The sequence below is a fragment of the Symphodus melops genome (assembly GCF_947650265.1).
Source record: "Symphodus melops genome assembly, chromosome: 16".
Lineage (NCBI taxonomy): Eukaryota > Metazoa > Chordata > Actinopteri > Labriformes > Labridae > Symphodus > Symphodus melops.
The window spans coordinates 14002336-14027072 of NC_136706.1; the positions used below are offsets into that span (position 1 = coordinate 14002336).

At 39.1% G+C, this 24737-nt stretch overlaps 1 protein-coding gene across 4 annotated transcripts in view; it reads right to left on the reverse strand.

Moving 5' to 3' along the window:
* Nucleotides 1-24737, reverse strand: part of palm2akap2 (PALM2 and AKAP2 fusion) — a 75839-nt gene that overhangs the window by 44906 nt on the left and 6196 nt on the right. For 3 of the 4 annotated variants that reach the window (XM_079364705.1, XM_079364704.1, XM_079364707.1), the window contains exons 2-4: nt 20934-20985; nt 10947-11027; nt 5550-5671 (exon numbers count right to left, since the gene is read on the reverse strand). In XM_079364705.1, coding sequence (XP_079220831.1) covers nt 5550-5671; nt 10947-11027; nt 20934-20985 — 255 coding nt within the window. Of the gene's footprint in view, nt 1-5549; nt 5672-10946; nt 11028-20933; nt 20986-22602; nt 22641-24737 lie in introns of those variants that run through there. The other variant, XM_079364706.1, reaches the window with a different exon arrangement.

A 24737-nucleotide genomic window follows, 5' to 3' on the forward strand; every position in this document is an offset into this window, starting at 1 on the left:
AGATAGATAGATAGATAGATAGATAGATAGATAGATAGATAGATAGATAGATAGATAGATAGATAGATAGATAGATAGATAGATAGATAGATAGATAGATAGATAGATAGATAGATAGATAGATAGATAGATAGATAGATAGATAGATAGATAGATAGATAGATAGATAGATAGATAGATAGATAGATAGATAGATAGATAGATAGATAGATAGATAGATAGATAGATAGATACTTTATTGATCCCGAGGGAAATTCAGGAATCTACAACATAAACCATGGTTGTGTAACAAAGGCTTGGACTTAACTATGTAATATTAAGTGCCTAAAATTTGGAATTTAAAAATTCTATAAACATGAATATGTAAGTTGCGGTATTTTTCTTTCCAGCCGTTTCAAACTATTTTTTGATAGTTTCTGAAATGTGTGGAAATAAGAGCAGGTGCAACTCTACACTCAATGAAAACGGAGCTGCAGTGACATGTTGTAATCTAAACTGCACCACTTCTGTTCAGTTAAAAACTCAAACTGCCAATCTGAGGACCAACACAAATATTCTTAGAACATTATGTAACACGATATGGGGCACTTCATGGGGCCTGAGCAGTAAGTATAGTTTGCTGTAGCCAGACCTCATACATCCTGCAGACTTCACATGCTTCCCCAGCAGTTTAGAGGTTTTCTGGTCTGGTAATTGATTGATGGTTAGCCAAGATTAGATTGAACTTTATTGATCTCCTGCAGAGGAATGATGTCATGTGGCAGGATCTAGCATAATAGTTCAGAATAATAGCTTTGGCAGATGTGGCGTACATTAAAAAGACCATCGAAAACTAATCACTGCACAGTGGTGTGAGTAGATGCTACTTATTCATTCAAATTAACAGTTTAACATTTGGTGAAGTTATCTTATTTTCTTTCTTCCAGACAGTTGATGAAGGACGTCGCTCTAGTTTTTGTTTGCTAGGTAATGCTACTTCCTCCAGCTAGTTAGCTTAGCATGAACACTGGACACATGAGGAGATAGCAGTTAGGCTAACTGAAAAAGGTTACCAGCCATTTTCAAAAGCTACCTTGTAAAACAACGACCTGTACATTTTATTAAAATTATATTTGTAGAAATGATAAAAACTAGAAACAAGATATTGAATAGTTTGCTTTAGAAGTGCTTATAGGTAGTTTTAAAACTTAATCTGAAACCTTTTTTTTCTTTAATTAATTAATTAATTAATTAATGTATGATTTGTGTAAGCAACTTTTTTCCAAATGGCTTCTGATATGTTGAAAAACTTTTCCCAAAGCTGTTTCAGGACAAGCTAAATAAAAACCACTTAGCTTCCCTCGATGATAGCTGCATCTACGTGGGACAGAATGCTCAACATGAATCAAGTTATCCCAAAAGTAGCTCAGTGTGGGAAGGTCGGGACAGTGCTATATTGTGAAAGGGCCCTTTGCTGCTGTATCCCTTTCTGTTTACTTAGCCTGTCCACGTAATGATAGGGATCTCTGTAAAAGTACCACTGCTGCTGACACACACTCTCCTTCTGTCTTACTCTGTCTCTATGTTCTCCAGGCTCTGCAAAGTAAGAACACAATGGGTGCTTTTTCTTCATTGCTCTGTCACTTTGTGTGTCCCTCAAGTAAGGTAACAGCAGATGAGCAGAAAGCCAATATCTCTCTATGTATTTCCTCTCCAGGCCCAATGATTGTATGTAGTGCTTTGGGTAAACACCCTGCGCAATTGAAGTGTTTACTTCTCCCAGACACTTTATGTGATTTCATAGGTAAACAGTTCAAAGCCTTTTGTGGCTACATTGTTTCCATTTATTGTGTCTTGCATAGGGATTTTGTATCAGATGTATACTCTGAAGGGAGGCTTCTTCTATCTTGCTTGATGTATGTTTTTTTCTTTATTTCTATCAACTCAATGGCACTACAGTTTTCCCAAAAGACCAGTACAGCTGCACCTCCTTTAAAAAAAAACAAAAAAAACTCTTGTTAACGAGTTCTCCAGTGCATGAAACGATACAAGCATGCGTAAAAAAGCTGCTGCTTTGTCTTTGTCACTTTCTGTCATTAAAGTGTCCACTGGTGCATGTGTTATTAGTCTAGCAACCATAAAAAGTGGAACAGACAAAATGTCTGGTCTTCTGTGCTTTTAGTCTTTCAAACAGTGAAGTCTGTTTCAGAGATGTTTATAGGTAGTGGTAAGTGTACTTTTCCAGGTCTACTCATGATTACAGCTTTGGTCCATCTCTCACGCTCACACACACACAGAGATACCTTGTCAATTTCCATCCCAACTATTCACCTCTGTCACTATCAATGTTGGAAAGACTCTGGTTGCCTGGGTTACAGGATATTCCGGGATGATGTCCCACAGAGTGTAAATATAGATGCCACACCCTGAAACACACACACACACACACACACACACACACACACACACACAGACACGGGCTCTGTTATTGTCCTGTCCTCTCCAAAATATCTAAATGGAGATATCTCCAATTTCACAGCATGACATCTGAAAAAAAGATGTTTTTTTAAGTTAAATAAATAATTGAATACATTTTAGACTATGTCCTTTTACACGTTCTGCATGTTTGAGGTTATTAAGTAGAATAATAACAAAACAAGGGTTTTAAAGTTTTGAAAGTTTTGCTGTGTGACTGCGAGCACTCTTTGATACTTTTCTGACTCACGAAAGGTGACTTCTTTTAAAGCTTTGATAATTCAATCCCAATAACTGAGCTTCTCTAAAAGTGTTTTTTTGTACACATCTCTGACCCTAGTTCTGATCATAATTTCTTCCCCATATTGTACAAAAAACAAGAAAAAAAAAAAGGTCAAATTACACGTTTGGTTCTGTGGAGAAAATAATTGACATAGATACTTTGGGACTGGTGGTAATTTCAAGCCATAACTGATTCCATAGCTGATATCATGCACGATTAGAGGAACTTAAAGCTATTGTTCCTTAAACAACTCAGAAGACACTGATACAAAGCATTCACATATTTGACAGTAATTACTCAGACCTTTTTTTTTGCAGCCTGGAAACTGACTTTCGGAAGCACTATGGCTCATTTGTGTTAACAAGTGTGTAACCTGAACCCTTAACTTAAAGTGCTAAGTTTTTGCAAATACTGAATATATTATTCCTTGTGCTGGGGTTTCTATCTTGCTGTCTACTGTTATACTAAGAGCTTAATAAAGCTGACTTTGTCTGCACTCTGACCAAAAACACATGCTTGTGTGGAACAGTAAACACTTATCCTTGTGGTTTTAATTGCTTTTCATCATAATTAAAACCACAAACTTCAATATCTCCTCTTTCAAAGAGTGTCAACAACAAGTCTTTTCAACAGCCACTGAATGAAGTGATTCACACGGAGCGGCTTTACAATCACAACTGTACTTCGACCTACAATGCTCCCTCTTTCAGCATTCACTGCTGTTCTGTTTATACCAGAGCCAATGTTATCCTGGTGCTCGTGACAACGTATGATGTTGATGTTGCTTCAGTGCTGGTGATAAGCTACAGTAGCTGCTGGCTAACAGAGGCCCATTCAGGCATAGATTTACTGGATGAGGAGGAGGAGCTTGAGTCTGATGTTAAAGTCACTTAGAGTCCCTCTATGAGCCATATTATTTGAGCGTTCTATTTAAAAAAAAAAAAAAAATCGACATAGTATGTTTGCTGAAACTGAAAGTTTGCTTTGTCTTCCATATGACTTGTATTACTGAGCAGATTGTTTGATGAACATTTTCCTGTTCTCTTTGCCTAATAGTGCCAGTATTTTCCTTCACTTATATGAGTTTCTGTCTTTGGCAAAACATGACAAGAACTTTTTTTTTTTTTCATTTTTGTGCCTATACATTTTCCTGGCATTTTATGAACTCATATAGCCATTTGTGTCTTCACTATCTTAAATGCAAACATTACTGAGCAAAGTTGACACATTTCATGTCGCAAAGTTGACACATTTCATGTCAAACGTCTTCACTTTTTCTATAAATGAATACAAGTTATAAACAAGACAGACAGAAATAATGACAATGTATGAATGCAAGATGTTTTACAGTCAAGAGAAAATGATCCCTGCAAACTGGCCACCACTCCACCAGAGCGCAGGATTGGTGCAAGTGAACACTCAAACTTCCCCTCCTTATTCATCAGTTCAGGAAAAACTCCAATGACTCTTTCCTATCCCACTGCCTGTGGACAACTTCTGATCCCAAATTGCTTGCTCCGTGTGCAGCCCTGCCCAATTCTCACACCCTGCCAATGGAAAACACTTTGAGCCAAGAATACAAAGAAACATGATGGCAGGAGCTGGCAAGCACTTTATTCATAGCACTGATGATCTCATGCCCCAACTTCATTGGGGAATAAGTGACTAGCGACAAGCGATGCTTGTTGGGAATCAGGAAGCTCCTACCAGAGACACAAAAGCAGGAAGTGCCCACAGAATCACATCACTCCCTCTGTCTTTGTCCTCTCTTAATAACTGCGTTTGTAACTTTCTTCTGCTGACAGTCACACCCTGCTTTCACTTGCATTTCATCTATCTCTCTCTTCTGTTGTTTCCTCCCTCCGGATCTTATTTTCTCAAAATAAATCTCCCTCACCTGTTTGTTTTTCTTTAAATGTGTAATATTATTTCTCCAGTCCCTGCCAGCTCTTGTCACATCTCTTTTTAGAGAAGTATGTGTATGCACAGTTTCTGGTGTTTGCTTTCACACCAGTGTAAGAAAAAAAACTGTAGAGTCTGTGCTCAGGTTACAGCTCTGCTAGATTCCAGAGCTGCCCTGCAGAATCCCATCCCACCAATACCTCTCCAGTTTCAGAGCATGTTTATACAGTAAGTGTGTATATTTATACATCTGTACTCTTTGTGTACACATACAGTCACATGCAGTTGCATATATTTAAAGTTCTATCATTGGATTCTTGTTTTGGTGCTTAAACATGGCTGACATATTTTAAGTGTTTTATTGTTGTCGTCCTCACAGTTTAATATGACTGGCTAGCTTTGACCTTGAAGCTAAAAGTGTAGCAGTTCTCTAAATGTAGAATCACATGAAAAGCACACATAAGTCATGTTTGATTTGAATTAAATGTGACACAAATGATTACTGGAAGTTAAAAACCATGCATGAGTTTTAGACAAGATCAGATACTTTCTATTTTGTACTAACTGAAACAAGTCTCTTGTGTCTTTGAATAAACCAAAAAGTGCATTAAGGTAGCTCAGATCCCACAGTTCTTTCACTTTTTTTTCCAATTTGGACAACAAAATAAGGAAGTGTGGCACTACCTGAGTATTTACTGTAGGACTGTAGTGAAAGCTGGACAGATGTTATGTATTTTAGTCAAGAACTGAGACTACAGTGCTGGGAAAAAAAAGAAGCTGCAGTATGTCATAACAAAAACTGATGGAACACATTTGGTAATGTTACTCTGTTATCCCATCTGTTCAAGTGTGTCAGACCAGATCAGCATGAAGACTAAACACAGCGTGGCCTTAAACATGTACACTGTACCTTTGTACGAGGTCTTCCAGCCTCTTCCCTTGTTCTTCGTCCTGTTCCAGCTGTTTCCGCCTTGCCTCTTCTTCCTCCGCTCCCATTCCCTGGAGGAGCCATCGCTCACGCATGGCTTTGGACTGAGGTGAGAACAGACATACAGACACATATTAGGCGCTTGCAAAAAGATTTCAAACAGTGTTTCATGTTCTTGTAGACATAGGGAAGAAAATCCCCCTCAGTTCATCCGCCATGTTTGAAGTAAGTTTGTGTTTTTGAATATGCTGCATATTTTCTGTGTCAACGGGATTAATGGTAAATTAACATTTTTATCCCTTAAATAAAAAAAAGGATAATTATGTCTTAGCTCAATGAGCCAAACTGGCTAGCCCTCCAGAAAACATAAAGCAGGTGAAAGGTGCCCTGTGAAAATTTCATATAAATAAACAAATGTGTGTTGTTTAATTTCAGTTTCTCATTAAAACACATTTTGCTAATGAACATTTTTTTTCCCCAGATAAAGTATCTGTTAAGATTAATTATTTGGAACAAAACCTTATTGCTGTTAGCATTGGTTACATCAGTTCTTGCAAGCCAAACCTTAATCTGCCCTCCCTTTCTTTATGCCTTGCTAAATTTCTCTGTATCATTAACATCGTCGACTGTTAGTCAGTTGCCTGGAAAGATGCATGCATTATGTGTCCAAAATCTCTGCAGCAGGCTACATTCATTTGTCAAACTACGGCACCACAGCCTTTTATTTTTTATTATTATCAGGACTATTTGTGAGAGAGTTGTGAGATGACTGCCAAGTGCAGCTACAACAAATATAAAAACAAACACGGAGGCCCACACATGCACACAGTTTTATATTGGTTCTAAATTCTGCTGTTACTCGCTGCTAAAAAGTAACCCCAGCAGGCCAGGAGAGCCTTTAGTAAGGCAAGATATGTACAGTACATGCAAATATTTCTTGATCCTAGTCAGTCTTACAATTGTTTATCAAAAAAAATTGAGCCATCTCAACAGGGTATTTATTAAATGTAAACCTTTTTACAGTTTATGTTGTTGTTTCTAGTTTTAAAGGACTAGTCAGATGTAATGGTTTTAGCATTTGACAAATTGGCCCAATGTTGATAATATTGTCGATTGTCTTCCAAGTTATTTTTGTTAACAGTGTAGTCTGAAATATATAATAAAGTAACTTTAGGCCTTTTATTAACACCAATTGTGCAAACTATGTGGACTCTCACTAGATGTGTATTAACTGGGGTTAAATAACCATTCATCTCATCACCCTGGAGTTACTTCTTTAAAATAAAAGAATCCCAGAGCTCTGTGGTAATGTCACCTTTTGTTTTGTCTTTGTCTCAATGGCTGTTCTGTTACCACAACAGAGTCGTGCTGGAACACTCAGCGTCACCTTGTGCTGTTTACTGTCAAACTAGGGCTCACCTAGGTCGTAGAGCTGACGATTAACAGTGCCTTCATATAAACACACACCCCGCAATGAGCTCTGCAAAAAAATATACCAAAGCATTTTCCCACACGTAGTCAGAATGTGCCAGCAGGCGTGTTTGCTTGTGGGTGCTTGTGTGGCTGCTGCACATCCACATTGTCAACCTAATGTCTTATAAATCACACATGATGTCATTAGAGTATAAAGTCAGTTATATTTGAAAGAAACTCAAGTTTGTGAACTTTTCTGAATAAATATTTTGTGTTAATTTTGCTTTCTCTTTGCTTTCTCTATGTCTCTTTCAATAAGGCATATTGCTTTTTCTGTCCTCTGCCCCATTTACAAATACATAAAAACACCTCTTGTTATTCTCTTTAATTCAGTGCTGTTGTCTATTTTGAAAACAATAACAATGTAAATATAGTTTTCTAGCTTTGATCTACAGCATAGACTACCCATTCTTTTCCACATTCATGATGTTAGATTTTGTTTTTTGCCGTTTTCATTTGAGCAAAGGGAAACCTAAAAGGTAAATCTGTAAAATCAAAGACATCAAAGTTTAAAGAGTATCATTACATGTGAATAAAGTTTTCTTGACCACTTGAGTGGTCAACAAAGCAGTCATGGATAAAGTTGTGCTGCATAATTGAGCAGTCCTCTGAGAACCAACCGTACTCTCTGCTCTCTCCCACGCTGTTTAATAGACTTTCCATTTCCTGTTTAGCTCTCACACACAACTACATTGAGCTCTCTTCGAAGAAAGGTTTGGGGCTGTTTTTAAGGTCTCTGTTATACTCTGTAGAAAAGGAAATTACCAGTTCGGAACAGAGCAAGCATCAGATTCTGAAAATACGTAGCTGCAAGATGGAAAATGAACCACTAATTAAGACCTTCAGGATTCAGCAAAACGTGCTGACTAAGGCTTACTTTACTCTGACATCATTGTGATGTTTACACTGTCCCAGACACAGATCAACGCCTCCGCTCTCAGAGGTTCTTATCAAACCTCTGGGCTCCAGTCTCCATTTCCTCTCCTGGGACACTAAATCTCTGGAGAAGGGACTATACAAAAACCTGCTTCATGCTATGCGCCTTTCAGAGGTAATGGCCTTCAAATGGATTTGTGTGACCAGATGCTGATTACATCTGGATTTCAGGCCTGATGGTGATGTAAAATAAAAGGAACTATTTGCGAGCTTCCTTTCTTTTTTTTATTCGATGACAGCAGTGTCAGCACATCAGATTTGATGAATGTCATTTAAATGACTACTTGTACTTTCAGTTGATTCTTAGCAAGTACAAAGACAAAAGAGGTGTTCTTCTTTTAGACTCATGCAGGTGTTTCTCCTTTCTTTTCTCACTATTAGTGGCCAAATATAATATAAAGCTGGTTACAATGCTAATGACCTCTCCTGTGCATCTGAAATACACATGGATCTGACTGAATCTTTCATCTGCCTGAGTTCTCAAAGGACACATTACTAACAATTGGCATGCTCTGTCCTGATTTCACATGAACAGTGCTTGACTGTTCAGCATATTAATAAGCTTTGACTGTGCATCATAATCAATTGTAAATGGTAAATGGATTTGAGCTTATATAGCATTTTTACTAATGCTCAAAGCACTTTTACACCCCATGTCACACCAACCCATTCACACATTTACACTGATGGTAAGGGTTGCAATATAAAGTGACCATCAGAAGTAACTAATCCCATTTACACACATTCACATGCCGCTGACGCAGCAACTTGGGGTTAAGTGTTTTGCCCAAGGACACATCAAACATGTGGCTGCAGGAACGGGAACTGATGCGATCTTCCGGCTGGGAGACGACCACTGGCAATGGCCACGTCATATAGTCCATGCTCTCTTGATCTATACAATCACACACTATGCCCTTAGATCAATTTTTTTTTCTTGTTACATCTTGGCCTCGATTATCTTGGAATGAACAGTTTTACAGAAGCTTCATTAATGGTTATACAGCACTGAATCTTTGCTTTAATGACCCATGCCCATGGATTTTATTACTGTTTCTCTTTGGCTTATGTTTTTCCATTAGTGGGAATTAATAAGACAAAAACAAAAATGTAGTAATTAAAATGATCAAACATTAGAGTAATTCATGCCAAGTGTGATTAAAGGCTGTAATTGGAGACTGGAACGTATTTTTATTGCAAATATTAAAGCTTTGCTATGTAGTATAATTGGCACCTACAGTAATTTCCCCACCCACACTGCGTCCGTGCAGCATTTCGGGCTCCAGTATTTTCCAAATAACTCTTTATAGACAAAAACAATTGTAGTATACAAACAAGGTTCAACAGCATTATATTTTTGGGATTTTCTTTTCCTCATGTTTTTGAACATTCTAATGAGGAAACCAAAATGGAAGTCTTCCATGACACATTTGAAAGATTTGTAAGAAATTTGCAAGTTTTCCTGACATGGTTGTTTACATTTTTCTCAGTTTCTATAAAAATCAAGGGACTTTTTTTGTGGGCTGAGAGGTTTAAGAACTCCAAACAAGTTACTGATTTGCCTTTTCAATATCAAATTCAGATTTTTGCACACCTTTTACACAGCACTTGCTATCTGAACGTCAAATCACTGTTTACTTGAAACATAATCTTGGTCTTGCAGTAGTGGCTGGCAGTAATTATTAAGGGATATGTTTATGTGTGTTTGGATTTGAGAGTTTTTCGAGAGAGTAGAAAACAGCCAAGCATGCGTTACTTGGCCATGAGGGAAACTGAAACACCATGGAGCTCTGAGATTTGGATGTTAGGAAGGAATGAAGTACTGTCAGCCAGGCACAACTATCCATAAATAAAAACAATTACAAACACATGCAGGTAGGTGCAAAAGCAGTTTGCAGGGACAGAACAAAACTGTAAAGAAAGCCACACTATGTTTATCTGAGGAAACACTGTCTCTTTATTCTCAGCACTTAGGGTCAAGGCAAGATGTATGTATAGGACAAAACAAACAGTTGTGGTTTGAGCAGATGAATGGGTGTCATAGACACATCATTTAGACTTTTCGTCCAATAACTTCTAACCATGAACTTAAAGTCCTACCTTACCTTCACCTTTACATTGAACCCATTCAATTCAGCATCTGACCTTAAACTGACTGTTACCTCAAGTCTTATTCCATGTTTATCTTTTAACGCACAGAAGCCCACATTTAGCTACATTCAGCCCAGGTGTAGAATATACAGCAAATACATATGGGCTGCTGTGAAAAACCCCCAAAAAAACAAGTGAGCAGAGAGCTCCATACATATATTGTAATAAAGAGATTGTGTCTTATAATAGTTATATAAGAACTATTCTTCTTCATGGAATCTTTAAGAGATCTCCTTCTCGATCAGTCATTGTGTCTTTTATGCAACAAGGTCCCTTGACGCTGTGTGTGAAATGAGGATGACGGGGCAGAGCTACAAATGACAGACTAGGGAAAGATAAAGGCGTTTTTAGATTAATTCTCTACTGTAACTCCAAAATGGTGGATAAAATGAACACTAGTTTTGCACTTTAGAATAAATTATTTTATGTTGCGTTTACTTTTTAGTCTGATCGATGAGCTTGCTAAGCTACCGTAGATAAGATTTGTTTTAACTTCAGATCACAGGACAGTATCGTATATTATAGTATTAGAATATTTCAGAGTGTGGCCTTTGCATTTAACCAACAAAAACTTCTTACATCACTGCTCCCAGTTATTTACAGTGATTTAGCTGCTTCTTGGTTGAATAGTAAAATAAACTTTTATCCATTTTTGTGATCATAACTAAAAAACCTCAACAAGTTGTACATTGGACTATTTGAAAGACACACACATACACACACATACACACACACACACACACACATACACACACACGCACACACACACACACACACACACACACATACACACACAAACACACACACACACAAACCAACCTTGATATGCTGTAATTGTAGCACCAGGTCATCGAGTTGGCTCCTTTTGTCTTCAATCTCAGTCTGCCGTTTTCGCTTCTCCTGGGAAAACAAAAAATCAGTAGATTTGAAAATCAAGACTCAAGTCAATTAAAAAAATTAATCTTTTGATACAGTCAGTAGTCTCTCATCATTAGATTTTAATAAAGGCCATTGGGAACAAAAGAGGAGCATGGTGCTGCACTACGCATGCTGTTGTATTGATTACTACTCTGCAAGCAAGATCCCTCCAGGGCAATTGTGGTTTACATACATTTAATTAAGCTATATTTTAAAGTAAACTGTCCAACTCATTCTACATCGATGGTTAACAGAAGATACAGCTTAGTTTAAATCTCTTGTTTTTGACAATACAAAACCAAATAAGCAAATAAACAAAAGAGATCAGGCAGTAACACAAGCACCTGTACTTTTTTGTGATTCAGTGTAACCCTACAGTATCTTTCTCAAAGATTATAAGGAACCTAAAATACAATTATACTTCATTTTTAAATTTAGTGCAGCCCTTCAGAGACCCTTTCTGCTGCTCAAGGACAGAAACATGTACACAGGAAAGACGTTAAGTATAAGGAGGGTTGGAGGTTGGGGCTTATCGAGTTGGAGAGGGGTCAGGGTCTAAAGGCTATCTGAAGAGGAAGGATTAGGCCACGAAGCCTCTAAGTGGCTCTGTGGTTGAACTCAAGGTAGAGTGACCATTCTTAGCTTTGCATGGAAATGAACAAGGCTGTTTCAGAGAGGCCAGGCTGTCTGGTGATTGACTGCTTAGAAAATAGAAAAATCCTAAACAGACTGTGGCCATGTGAAGTCACTACCTTTGAATTGACTATGACGGAGAACGCATGGGAATATAAACAAACCAGATCCCAGAACAACCATGGTTTAGGGCTAAAGGGCATGAGACCCTGTGGATGTGTATGAGGCTTTATCTCTCCTTCTCTCAGCTGGAGCAGAATGATGGTGCCGGGGTTGTTTCCTGTTGGCTAAATATAACCATTAGGGAAACCCCCATAATGTGAATTATTATGGGACCACATCTCAAAGAGACATGAAGAGTGACACATGTTCAAAAAAAGATGAATATGTGAATGAATACATGATAAATAGGAACAAAAATGTGACTAACATTTAAACTAATATTCCTATTTAAAAAAAAAAAAAAAGATCATTAAACATTTAACCACAGAACTAAATAGCTAAACAAAACTTTCTTTATTTGATTAGACTTACTGGGAGGATACATCTCAAATTTGCACACAGGCCGTGAAAACATCTGCCCTAAACCTGAGGTAATCTCTTTCCTCCCTCTCTCTCTCTCTGTCTCTCTCTCTTTCTCCCTCTCTCTCTGTCCTTCACACACACAGGTGCAACCACACATACCACAACAACCTACACAGCAGCAGTTCCCATGGCTTGTGAAGTACTGTCAGAGAGCCAGCAGAAGAATGGTCACCAGATGTCAAGGACATGTGGTCGAGGAATGGGCAAAACACACACGCACACACTCGCATAAAGCAAACACACATCTACAGAAACACGCGAAAACAAATACAGTCACAGGTAGCAGTTTGTACACATAGATAACAGAGGACACAAATATTGTACTTCAGAAAAAAACAGTTGTGTGTTACTGTAGGAAAAATCACTTTATCTAGTTATGAAGCCAATTGGTTTCAATCACATCCCTGACGTGTGATGTGTACATTCTGCCTCCATGAATTCTCTGATTGAAGCAGAGAATTGTAATAAATATTATAGCTGATATTATTCAATGCATTTACACAATGTTTAAAAAAAACTATCATTGCCTAAAATTGGACTTTCAAGATATCTTCTAAACATGTTAGTCTGACCTAAAATGAGAATTATTGAAGTCTTGAACTGTACCCCAAGTGAATGTAAACATAGGGTACTGATATGTTACTTAAGTGTCCTTAAAGCCCTAAAACAAACAGACAACAGCTTTGCGGCAAATAACACAAACTCCATTTCATGAGGACACACAGAGGAGTTTACACCACAGAAGGAAGTAAAAAAAAAAAAGACACTGGCTGTACTTTACTGCAGAAATGCACACACGCACACACACATAAATAAACACATTAAAGCAGGAATACATTGAATACATCGTCCCTCTAGCTCTCAACGAAGGCAGACACGTTTTTGAGATGTCAGGGAAGAAACTAGTGTTGGTACGCACAGCCGCAGCGGATCAGTGCAATCCCAGCACCTGTTACAATGACAATAAAGTCTATCTGTATCTGTTATAGCTTTTTTACAATGCAACTACAATATAAAGCAGAACGACTTCACTGTTCTTTAAAGTCTGACCACACTGTAACTCAATAAGCAGCATGATTGAACGGTTTACTCTGCTGATGTTCGAGTGAGAGCTTCTGGGAATAATGGTTCAACAAGCAGTGTGAGTTAGCTTACAGAAGATTGTTTGTTGTCAATGTTCCCAAATCAATATTAACAGCTACAGTATACCTGCTCAAACATTTTTGAGAAATGTAAATGAATAAAATTATAATGCGAGGAAGTTGTATTAATTATTGAAAACTCAGGAGGTTTTAGAAAAGCTCATGAAGAAAAAGTCAATTTCAAAATGTTTATTTCAAAGCATATTAAATTCAATAATGTCTTTACTCCTTAGCCAAACACGTAACTTTTTTTGTGCATGCACATGTTCTCCTGAGTACTTTTCTAAACTGAATAGATATCTGAAATGTAACTGCAGCAGAATATGCAGCTCCCTGAGGTCATAGAGTTCATAAAAAGCATGCTGGATCAGTTCACAACTCTGCCTCTAAAATTCATGCAGAAATTGTTTAGCTGGAGGAAAAGCTATGTTATGAAAAAAAAAATGAAAAAAGTTTTGGTTTGCGAGAAAAACAAGTTATTAAAAAAGAAGGAATGAATCTTCAGCTTTGTACAGTAGATCTGACCAGACAAAGACCCAGAGCCGGACTATTCACTGTATTTTCCTCCAGAACACACATCCTCCTCCTCAGGAAAATATGTTGGCATTCCTGGTGGCACACTCATGACTTCCCACACTCTGACTCACAAAGTCTTTGGCCCCACTTGGCTGCTAAAAATCTTTATACAGAGGACATCACTTTTCCCACTTCTGCTGACACCAGCCAAAAATGTGGGTTTCAAAATAGAATTCCGGGTATATTTTAAAATGGTGAAGCCCCACTGAAGGTTGTGATATTATGATATTGTTGTTGATTTGTTAAGTTTCATTTCAAATGTTGAGAAAGAGGCGATGACTGACAGTAACCCCATGCTATATTAACTTATGTTGAACATGTTGAACTTTTTGTTCAAACATGAAAACACAACTTGCAAAATATAAAGAAGTAAAAAGCTTCAAACCTTATTCTGCTAGATTCTGGGTGTGCTTCTTGTAGAAGAGTTGCAAAATGTTCACATCCCAAAAATATTTAGCAAAATATGTCTAAATGTAAAAGGCACATTAAGGCTTGACAAGAACACATCCGCTTATAAACAGCTTTCTGCCCTATGGGAGCTCAAACACCCAGCATGAGGTCACATATTACATTTTTATGAAGTGGAAAAGCAGTGATGTAACATGATTTCAAGTTCTGCTGATGTTGAGATTGTCAACAGAAGTAAGCAACAGATCAGATGGGTCACATTCAGCACATGCCAACACACCCAGCAGAGACATGTCAGGGTGAAGATCATCTTCCATCAGAGAGCCATACCTGAATGCTTAGAGGGAAATAGACTGAAATGGTCCTGCAGTTTGAGTCTCATTGGGTTTATGAGCAATATATTAAACATAAACATATTAAACATATTAAATTTAGGTAAACAGGTTCACAGTCTGGCAAAGTCTGTTCTCTTAGACACATTTCTCTGTATTCCCAACACATATAGAGGGGATGATTTTAGGTAGTTTTGTTTGGTGTTGTCTTGGGGGTTTCTTCCATTATTTATAGTCAATGACCTGCACCTTTTGAGATTGACACTTTTTTGATCAATTGTTGGAAATTAACAACAATACAGTATATAAAAATGATATGTGGCCACAGCTGCAAATTCTGGCAGGGTCAAAGTGCCCATTTATCCGTTAGTCCTCCCAGGTCAATGCTAATTTGTTAGGTCAAGTGTAAACAGAATGCTAACCTGGTAGCTCTTTGGCCGAAATTGGTGTCAACACATGCACATTCCTGAAGTGTCTTGGACGCTGTAGTCATGGGATAGCAGCAGGTGTTGTCTATACTCATCATTATGTCCATTTAGGGGATAGAATACTGTACATACAGTACATCTGCATACACATGGAAGTACACACAAACAAACAGGTCATGGTGTCTGCCTTAACACACTAAAGTATCTGCTATTAGGAGAGTCATCTGACAAACATTTTGATGCATGCATGAAAGTATCTGCTAACATAACTAACTGTCTGTCTCACTGCTCTGTTGTGTCACTTCACATAGTTTACTATCCAATTAAGCTCAAATGTCTTAAAAAATGCAATAGTCGCAGTGTCCACTAAAACTGTATTCCGACATCTCAAGTTTCTGACCCCATTCACTGATTCTCTCACACACACACCTACACACATAAGGACACACACACACACACACACACACACACACACACACACACACACACACACACACACACACACACACACACACACACACACACACACACACACACACACACACACACACACACACACACACACACACACACACACACACACACACACACACACACACACACACACACACACACACACACACACACACACACACACACACACACACACACACACACACACACACACACACACACACACACACACACACACACACACACACACACACACACACACACACACACACACACACACCAATCCATTTACACACAGACAGACATACACACAAACAAGGCAGAATGTCCAGCATGGCCAAGACAGCTGCTGCTAATTTTAGATGGCATGTCGTGCCTGGCGTGCCCCAGACCCCCACAACAAATCACACGCCCCCTCCCCCTCAGACTGACTTTACCCGAAGCCCCCTTCCCATAAACTGCTGAAGGCTGGAAACCATGCCTCTCCTGGCCACCTATCGACTCCTGTCTCCACAGGGTTTAGTCTGCTCAGTTTGAAGTTGGAAACACCCACTCTGCCATAAGATAAAACTTACATAAAATATTAAGTAATCAAAGGTAGGCACACTGAAACTGACATTTTGCCTGGCTTAATGAGCCAACAGTTGTGTATTAGTGTGTAATGTGTCTTTAATTACACTATATCTGTGACTTAGAAACCTTTTTCATCTTTTGGTCCAAATAAGCCACAATGCACATCATGTCATCTAAACAAAAATCTAAAGATAGCAAACATCTGTTATGTGTTAGGGAAATTGCTTTATTAGGCTGTAAATTATCCAGGGTTGCAAACTTAATGCAGTCTCACCCCAGATGAAGCATGTGAAAACGATTTCAGGAAAGTTTCTTATTAAGGCAGACATGTTTTATGGTTAAAGTAACTTATAGGGATCAACAATCTCCCTTTCAAACTAGTTAAGGCTATTGTTGTTGGCCTGCAACACACATTTAGTTAACATTTTAACTTTCACTTAACAGGTTGTCCGATTTCCAGCAGTAAATGTACCAGAAAAAGAGTTCTAGGGTTCAAAATAAGAGCCTTAGAAAACCATAGCTAGAAGGAAACTTTCTCAATAGGAATCTAATCAGTTTTCACAGAATCAATGCTGTCAACATGTCACTCCATAAGTAAGTTAAGTGCACAAACTGACAAGGCCTGCAGGCAGCCCAGCCCCCAACTCTATTTACCTCTCCTTTAACGCAGCCCATTACCCTGGCCCTCACTGCATGCCACAGCCACAAATCTCAGTGCATGCCAAGGTCTAGCAAAAGCATCCCCCTCTCCTTCACCCTGTTCATTTGCCTCTGTTAGCAATCACTAAGTGGATCCAGAACGCCGACTATAGCTTACAGATTGACGCTAAATATCACAGATTACTTTTAATCTTTACACAGAGCTCATCCAAAGAGATCAACCTATGGTACAATAAATATAATGAAGACAAAACTGCATATGAGCCTTTCAGTATTCTTAACAATGCTAATGAAGCGTGGTGGTCCAGAGCTTAAGGTGATCTATCTTGTTGAAGTAACAAACCTCTGCTCCTCTGTATCTCTCCTCATTTTCTGTCTTTTCAGAAAACCTTAACACATCATCTCCCTCCTTCTGCACTGCTTCCTAATAATCCTCAGACTTGGCTCCAGACAATTTGCGGCCTTGTGTGCATTTCAGAGTGTATATGTGTGTGAGTGTGTGTGTGTGTGTGTGTGTGTGTGTGTGTGTGTGTGTGTGTGTGTGTGTGTGTGTGTGTGTGTGTGTGTGTGTGTAAGGGGGCAACTAAGAGTCCAAAGGGCTGAGGTAATTTATGTAAACACATCACAGACACAACACAGAAGTTAGGGAATGAGTGCATGCAAAGACACACACACACACGGCATCTGTGGTTGGCAGGCCACTTGGGGAACTGCTAATTAGAAAGATGAACATCATTCACTGGCTAATCTAAAAACCACGTGCAGAATTCTGGTGAACACATATAAGCACAAATTGACACACAAACATATATAATCATTTTTGGGGGCACCCTGGCCATGCCTTATTCCCTAAACGCTATAATTACATGTAAATTATACACCAATAACAGTTATGGGCTTTACAGCATGATAGTAGCCATGGAAACCTGAGCTGCTCACAGCTAATAAGCCTTAATCACAATCAGACTGTAGGAATCTTTCTATATTTGTATGTGTAGCATAAATGGCTTGTATTATTGTGTATTATAAATGGATTTGTTTTTTCCCCCTTTATTTAAATGAATATAAACTTGTTTATTCAGTAAACATTTTTCAGATTGGAGGCAAACTTTAAAAGGCTGGCAAAACTCAACATTTAAGACATATTACAGCCAGTTTGTTGACGTTTCACACAAGTCATAATGGGGACATTACAATACATTGTGCAGCTGCAGTTTACCACACAAGGCCTCTTTGGTAAAATGTATAACTCATTCAAAAGTTGGCCTACTTTCATGAAGAGTTATGTTTTCACAGTTTAAATGAAAATGTGAAAAAGAACATATTAGACCTTGCAATGACAAGATTTAAACATCATGACCCTCTTCCGCTTGCTCGCTTGTATTTCCCTAAATATTACCTGCGTTTGGAATTTTTAGAAAGAGTCCCCTCAACTTCTCGCTCCATTTCTGGCAGAATTTTTTATAGAAAGCTGGCTGAAAGAAGTCTGGGTTGGCTAGTTGCATTCACACAGGTACAGTAACTTGCATGTGAAAAGGCTCAAACAAACGCCTGCCATGTTTGGTCTCCTTAAAGATGAATAATAAGAACTTTTCCTTTTCGTATGTGTGAAAACTCAATTAGGGAAATTAGGTCACTGGAGCTTAAATGTCCAGGTTAAATACTATAATTTCTCACCTCGCAGCTGTGGTTGAGCAGGTATGCCTCCCTTTGTGCCAAGCTAAAAAAAATGGCTTGGTGATTCACAGCTATTAGTGCCATTCTTTATGCATGAGCCACACAGACCTATCTTTATGGGAAACTAGCATTATGACAGCTGCCTGCTACCTAACAGTGATCATTTTGTTCTGTTTAATAGACAAATCAGAGCTGACAACACAGAACTGAAACTTGAAAAATCCGAAGTCTGTATGACAGTAATTTAAATCCGAGTCAGTAGTAGTGTTTTTTCACACAGCGATGAATGTCTAACCTTTAAACTGATTTTAAAGGAAGCTTCAAATATGGTCTTGAGCCCTATTTAAGTATTGATGAGGACAGGCACTGATGGTTATGACATAAAATCCCAGGATATTATTTATTGATGCAATCATTAGCATGTCAGCTGCTGACGAGAGACAGTGTGTAGTAAATGTACTGTGTGTATGCACTGCACACCTCTATTAAGGATTTCAGAAATATGTTTTCAGAGAGAGCAGAGAATATATTGTGTGTCGTCTTTGTCCACACAACTTTGTCCTGGGTCAGTTTAGAAGATGTTAAACCAGCTAAAACTGCTCATTGTTTGGAGATGCATGATACATTTCATTTACAAGTCAGATTAGGTTTTATAAAATCCTTCTCCATCCTTTGAGATGCCAAAAGAAACTCTCTTCAGCTCCTGTATTTACACTGGATCTGAGTTTGTCAGACTCCTCTGAGGCCAGGAGAGCCTCAAGGAGTTGTTAGCACTAATAGTGTATAAGTGTAATAGTAACCCTTCTCTATTTAAGTGCCTGTCAGGGCTTGAGAGCTATTAGTACTGCAATTGTCTTTGATTTAGTGTACATAAACAAAACAGAGACAAGGCAGTTGTCCTTTTGGAGGAGACAAATAGTCTCAAATGGTTTGCTTCCATTCAACACCTGACCTGTTTTAAAATGTCTGTCAAAGATCAGGACTGACACTCGGATCTCCGAAAGTACATTTGGTTGGAGCAGCTGTATTGCTCGCTCTCATGATACTTGTAATATTTGTTTCTTCTTCGTGCACAAAACACAACAACTTATTACCATGATAGCATTTGGATGGTTATGTTTGGCCAGATAAAAATGTAAGAATGAAGAAAAAAAAACAAACAAACATAAAACACTTTTGACTCAAATAAACTTTCCGCTTTCTCTCCTCAAGTAGTTGCCTGATTAGTTAAAGTCCATGCCGCCTGGTTTATCAATGTGGCCAAAATAGTTTCTCCATCTGCCGCTGCCACAGTCCCCCCCACACACACTTGTGTGTATGAATGAGTGTGCATGTGTGTTTCTGTGTTCCTGTGCCTCTGTGCGTCTTAAGTGTGTGTGGTATGTGGTTCATTGCTGGCGCCAAATTTAGTCCAAGGCAGTGACTCCAGGTCTAACTGTTGCTCTGAAGTCCTACCAGCAGCTTTAACAAATGCTTCAGTGATCATGAAACACAAAGTATATATCGAATCCGAAACATGTTCCTGACCACCTTCCAGCTGAGATCGTTCTACCTAGGAAAGCATATAAACCTTAAAACCTCAGTCATGAGGGAAAACCCCCCCCCAAAAAAACAGAGAAACATCTGATTTTCCACCAACTTTCCTCTGAGTTGGTTTCCCTCCCAAAAAAGAACATGGAAGATGATGAAAGCTGACGGAAACAGCGAGACAAATGTAGCCGCATACAGCAGCAGTGCAGGGCAGAGGGCTGGTTACAGTGTGTGCATTGAATTTTATTTCATTTTGAACAACAAAAAAAGAAAAAAAGTGTTGGTGGCTATGATGTTATACTTCCAGTCTCCCATCAGATTGAACATGTTTTTTCTTTAGATTGAAATATATAAAACAGATGATGATGATTGGTTTTAGTCACATTTATAATTGGGCCGTGAACCTTTTAGGTTCAATGATCATAAAGGTCTTACACTTATTAACGACAGAAAGTAAGTCAAACTAGTGCAGCACTAAGTTCAAGTTTGAGCCAGGGGTCAATGTGATGTTTAGAAACTTTAGTATTACTGTTGCTTCAAACAAATTCATTTGACAAAGTTGAATAAACTCTAGTGTTGAGCAAAGAGACGCTATTTCCCGCCCTTCTGTGTGTTTGGGTTGGCCTGAATGAACAATGTGACTTGCGAGTGAGAAGCACAGAGAGCATGAGAGAGGGATCGGTGTTGCAGGGACTCTGATGTAACACACAGTTTGACATAATATGGAACTGTGAATGACAGGCTGACATGGAGTCAAGGTGAGATGCAGTTCCCATAAAGCCCTCATTTTTTGTTATCTACTGACAAACAGAAAGAAAAAAACAAACACACAGAGGGTCAGGGGAACACGAAGAGAGCAAAAACAGATATTTCAAACCCAATCTGACTTACCGCCAAGGCCTGCAGCCTCTCTTTGTGGAGCTGAGCCTCCTCACACGACATCCTGAGGGGGAAGCAGGGGAGAGGGGAGTGAAAGGAGAAAAGAGACGTGAGATCTGGGAAAGACAGAGAGCTGGAGTCCCTCAGCGAGAGATAAGAAGAGGAGGGAAGTAGAGAAGAGAGAGGGAAGAGAAGGAGAAGAAGAGTATCCAGACGAGGGGTCTTTCTTCAGAAGTAATCCAACCAGAGACAGGAGACAAGAGGGAGAAGGAGCTCACACTGAGAGGACGCAAAGATCTCTCATTCACTGGACATGTGCCTCACACACAGACCATGTACTTGCATTCTCTCTCTCTCTCTCTCTTTCCCTCTGACTCTATCACCCACTCTTTCTTTTGCACTCTCTGACTCTCCTCCCATTTGTCCCCTCCCTCCCTCCTCCCACTCTCTCTCTTTTTTGGGCATGGGCCATGTGTGATTAAACAGCTGGGAGGAGCAGCTGAGAGAGAGAGAGAGAGAGAGAGAGAGAGAGAGAGAGAGAGAGAGAGAGAGAGAGAGAGAGAGAGAGAGAGAGAGAGAGAGAGAGAGAGAGAGAGAATAGCAGTGATAGAGAGAAAGAGGAAGAGAGAAATAAAATGCAGAAGTCAGGAAAAAGGAAGCAGAGGAGTGATTTATCATACGTGGAAGCACAAACCAGACATTGGGAAATTGCAAACAGCTTGAAACTAAATTAGTCTTCAATTTTTATCCCTAATCTGCAGGAACAGGAAACTGTAAATGTTTTGATCATTAATATGCAAAAAAACCCATTCCTCAACACAATTTGCATAAGCTGAAATTTTAGCACTCACTCCTATTTTATAGATTCATCCATCAATAACTTTATAGAATCCCTACTATATGGGTTGTTTTTAGACAGGCCACTTCTGAGCTGTAAGATGAAACAGATTGCTCATTTCTCTGTCATGTCATATCATTTCAAAGGTCATGCAACATACACTACAAAAAAGAAAAACCTGCACCTCGTGTTACTATAGTTTAAAAAATCTGATCTGTTGATAAAATTCTATGAAACCACAGGCAGTCGTGTTGCCCACACACAAACAACCCTACAGCTGACTCTTCAGGATCTATTTTGGTCACTCTGGTCGTACATTTATTCCAGTGCCTCTCAAAGTGACATCAATAAAAGCCTCCTACTTTGAAAAAACACCAACAGGACAGTGAAAAAAGCAGATAATTGTGCCAGGCAGATGAACGTATTTGGATAAAAAAAAAGAAGGAAAAAAACCACCTCTGTAGAGGCAAAGCGTTCAATGCAGAGTTTGTAAATGGGTCACTGTTACCTATGTCCCATCTTTTTCCTACCACACAGATTCCATTTATTCGACCTCTGCTTTACCTTTTCTTTAACATTCCTCCCCTCTTTCCATTTATTTCATTAACAACCTCTATGTTTAGAGGTACAGTGGGTACAGATATTATTCAGACCCCTTTACATTTTACACTCCTTGTTTCATTGCAGCCATTTGCTAAAATCCAAAAAGTACATTTTATTTCTCATTAATGTACACTCAGCACCCCATCTTGACGGAAAAAATTTTATTAAAAAAGAAAAACTGAAATATCACATGGTCATAAGTATTCAGACCCTTTGACGTCACACTAATATTTGACTCACTTGCTGTCCATTTCTTCTGATCCTCCTTGAAATGGTTCTGCTCCTTCATTGGAGTCCAGCTGAGTTTAATTAAACTGATTGGACTTGATTAGGAGAGGCACACACCTGTCGATAAAGACCTTACAACTCACAGTGCATGTCAGAGCAAATGAGAATCATGAGGTCGAAGGAACTGCCCAAGGAGCTCAGAGACAGCATTGTGGCAAGGCACAGATCTGGCCAAGGTTACAAAAGAATTTCTGCAGCACTCAAGGTTCCTAAGAGCACAGTGGCCTCCTTAATCCCTAAATGGAAGAAGTTTGGGATGACCAGAACTCTTCCTAGACCTGGCAATCATGAGAGAGGTAAAAGAAGAACCCAAAGATCCCTGTGGCTGAGCTCCAGAGATGCAGTAGGGAGATGGGAGAAAGTTCCACAAAGTCAACTACCACTGCAGCCCTCCACCAGCCGGGGCTTTATGGCAGAAACCTCAGTACAAGAAACATGAAAGCCAAAAAAACACATGAAGGACTCCCAAACTATGACAAAGAAGATTCTCTGGTCTGATGAGAACAAGATTGAACTTGTTGGCGTGAATTCTAAGCCGTATGTGTAGAGAAAACCAGGCATTGCTTATCACCTGCCCAATACATTCCCATCAGTGAAACACAGTGGTGGCAGCATCATGCTGTGGGGGTGTTTTTCATCTGCAGGGACAGGACCAATGGTTGCAACTGAACGAAAGATGAATGTGGCAAAGAACCGAGATATCCTGGAAGAAAACCTCTTCCAGAGTGCTCAGGACCTCAGACTGGGCCGAAGGTTCACCTTCCAACAAGACAATGACCCTAAGCACACAGCTAAAATAACAAAGGAGTGACTTCGGAACAACTCTGTGAACATTCTTGACTGGCCCAGCCCTGACATAAACCCAATTGAGCATCTCTGGAGAGACCTGAAAATGGCTGTCCACCAACGTTCACCATCCAACCTGACAGAACTAGAGAGGATCTGCAAGAAGATGGCAGATGTTCTCCAAATCCAGGCGTGAAAAAGTTGTTGCATCATTCCCAAGACGACTCATGACTGTACTGGCTCAAAAGGATATTTCAATTTTTGTTGTTCAATAAATTAGCAAAAATTTCTACATTTCTGTTTTTTTTTTCTATCAAGACCCCTGCATGAGAATGTACATTAATGAGAAATAAAATGAACTTATTGGATTTTAGCAAGTGGCTGCAATGAATCAAAGAGTAAAAAATTGAAAAGGGTCTGAATACTTTCTGTACCCACTGTATATATTATCATTATTATATATTCCATCCACCTTCTCCTTTCTTTGTTCTTCTCTTTCCTTCACATAAATCTACATTTCCTGTCACATATCCAACACTGTCCCTTACAAACCCTTTGACTGCTTCCTCTCTTCTCTGTTCCCCCTTACACCTTGGACCTGGACTTTCTCTTTCCCCTGCATCCCTCCTTTGCTCTCCCTCATGAACCATTTCTTCTAAATCCCCACCCCTCCATCCCTCCAATAAACCTCCCTTTCCCCCCCCCCAGTCCTCTTCATACCCCACCTGTCCCTCTACTGGTCTATCCATTTCCTCCTCACACTTTCTGTTCTGTCCCTTCCTCATCTCTCTGCTTTTTCTACATCCCTCCTTTCACAAGTAAACGTCCTTATATGGAGAAACAACAGCAGCCGTCTCGATAGCTCTTAAGGGAATACAGAAGCATGTAACACACACAGAGAGAAACACACTTACACAAACACATGCAGACATAAAAGCCAGTGCATTGCTCAAGGAAGAGTGTGTAATAAATGACTACAGCTGCAAAGTATCTGTCCTTTAAAGCCAAGGAGCAGCTGCAACATTAAATCAAAAAACACACTTAGCTATAGTTTCCTTATTAGCATGTGAAATGTTGAACTGTTGGATTTTGTTGTTTGAGGGTGTTAGCGAGGTGTTACATGTCAAATAATCCACACAAAGACTTGATTTACAAAATATATAATACAACGCACAAGAAGTCTGACGCTCTTCAATCCAGTAGTTGTTGACTTTTTTTAAAGGCATATTGAATATTTGACTGAAGAAAAGCTGCACTAATAATCATTGACTAATAGGAAAAACATATCACACGTTTTTTTG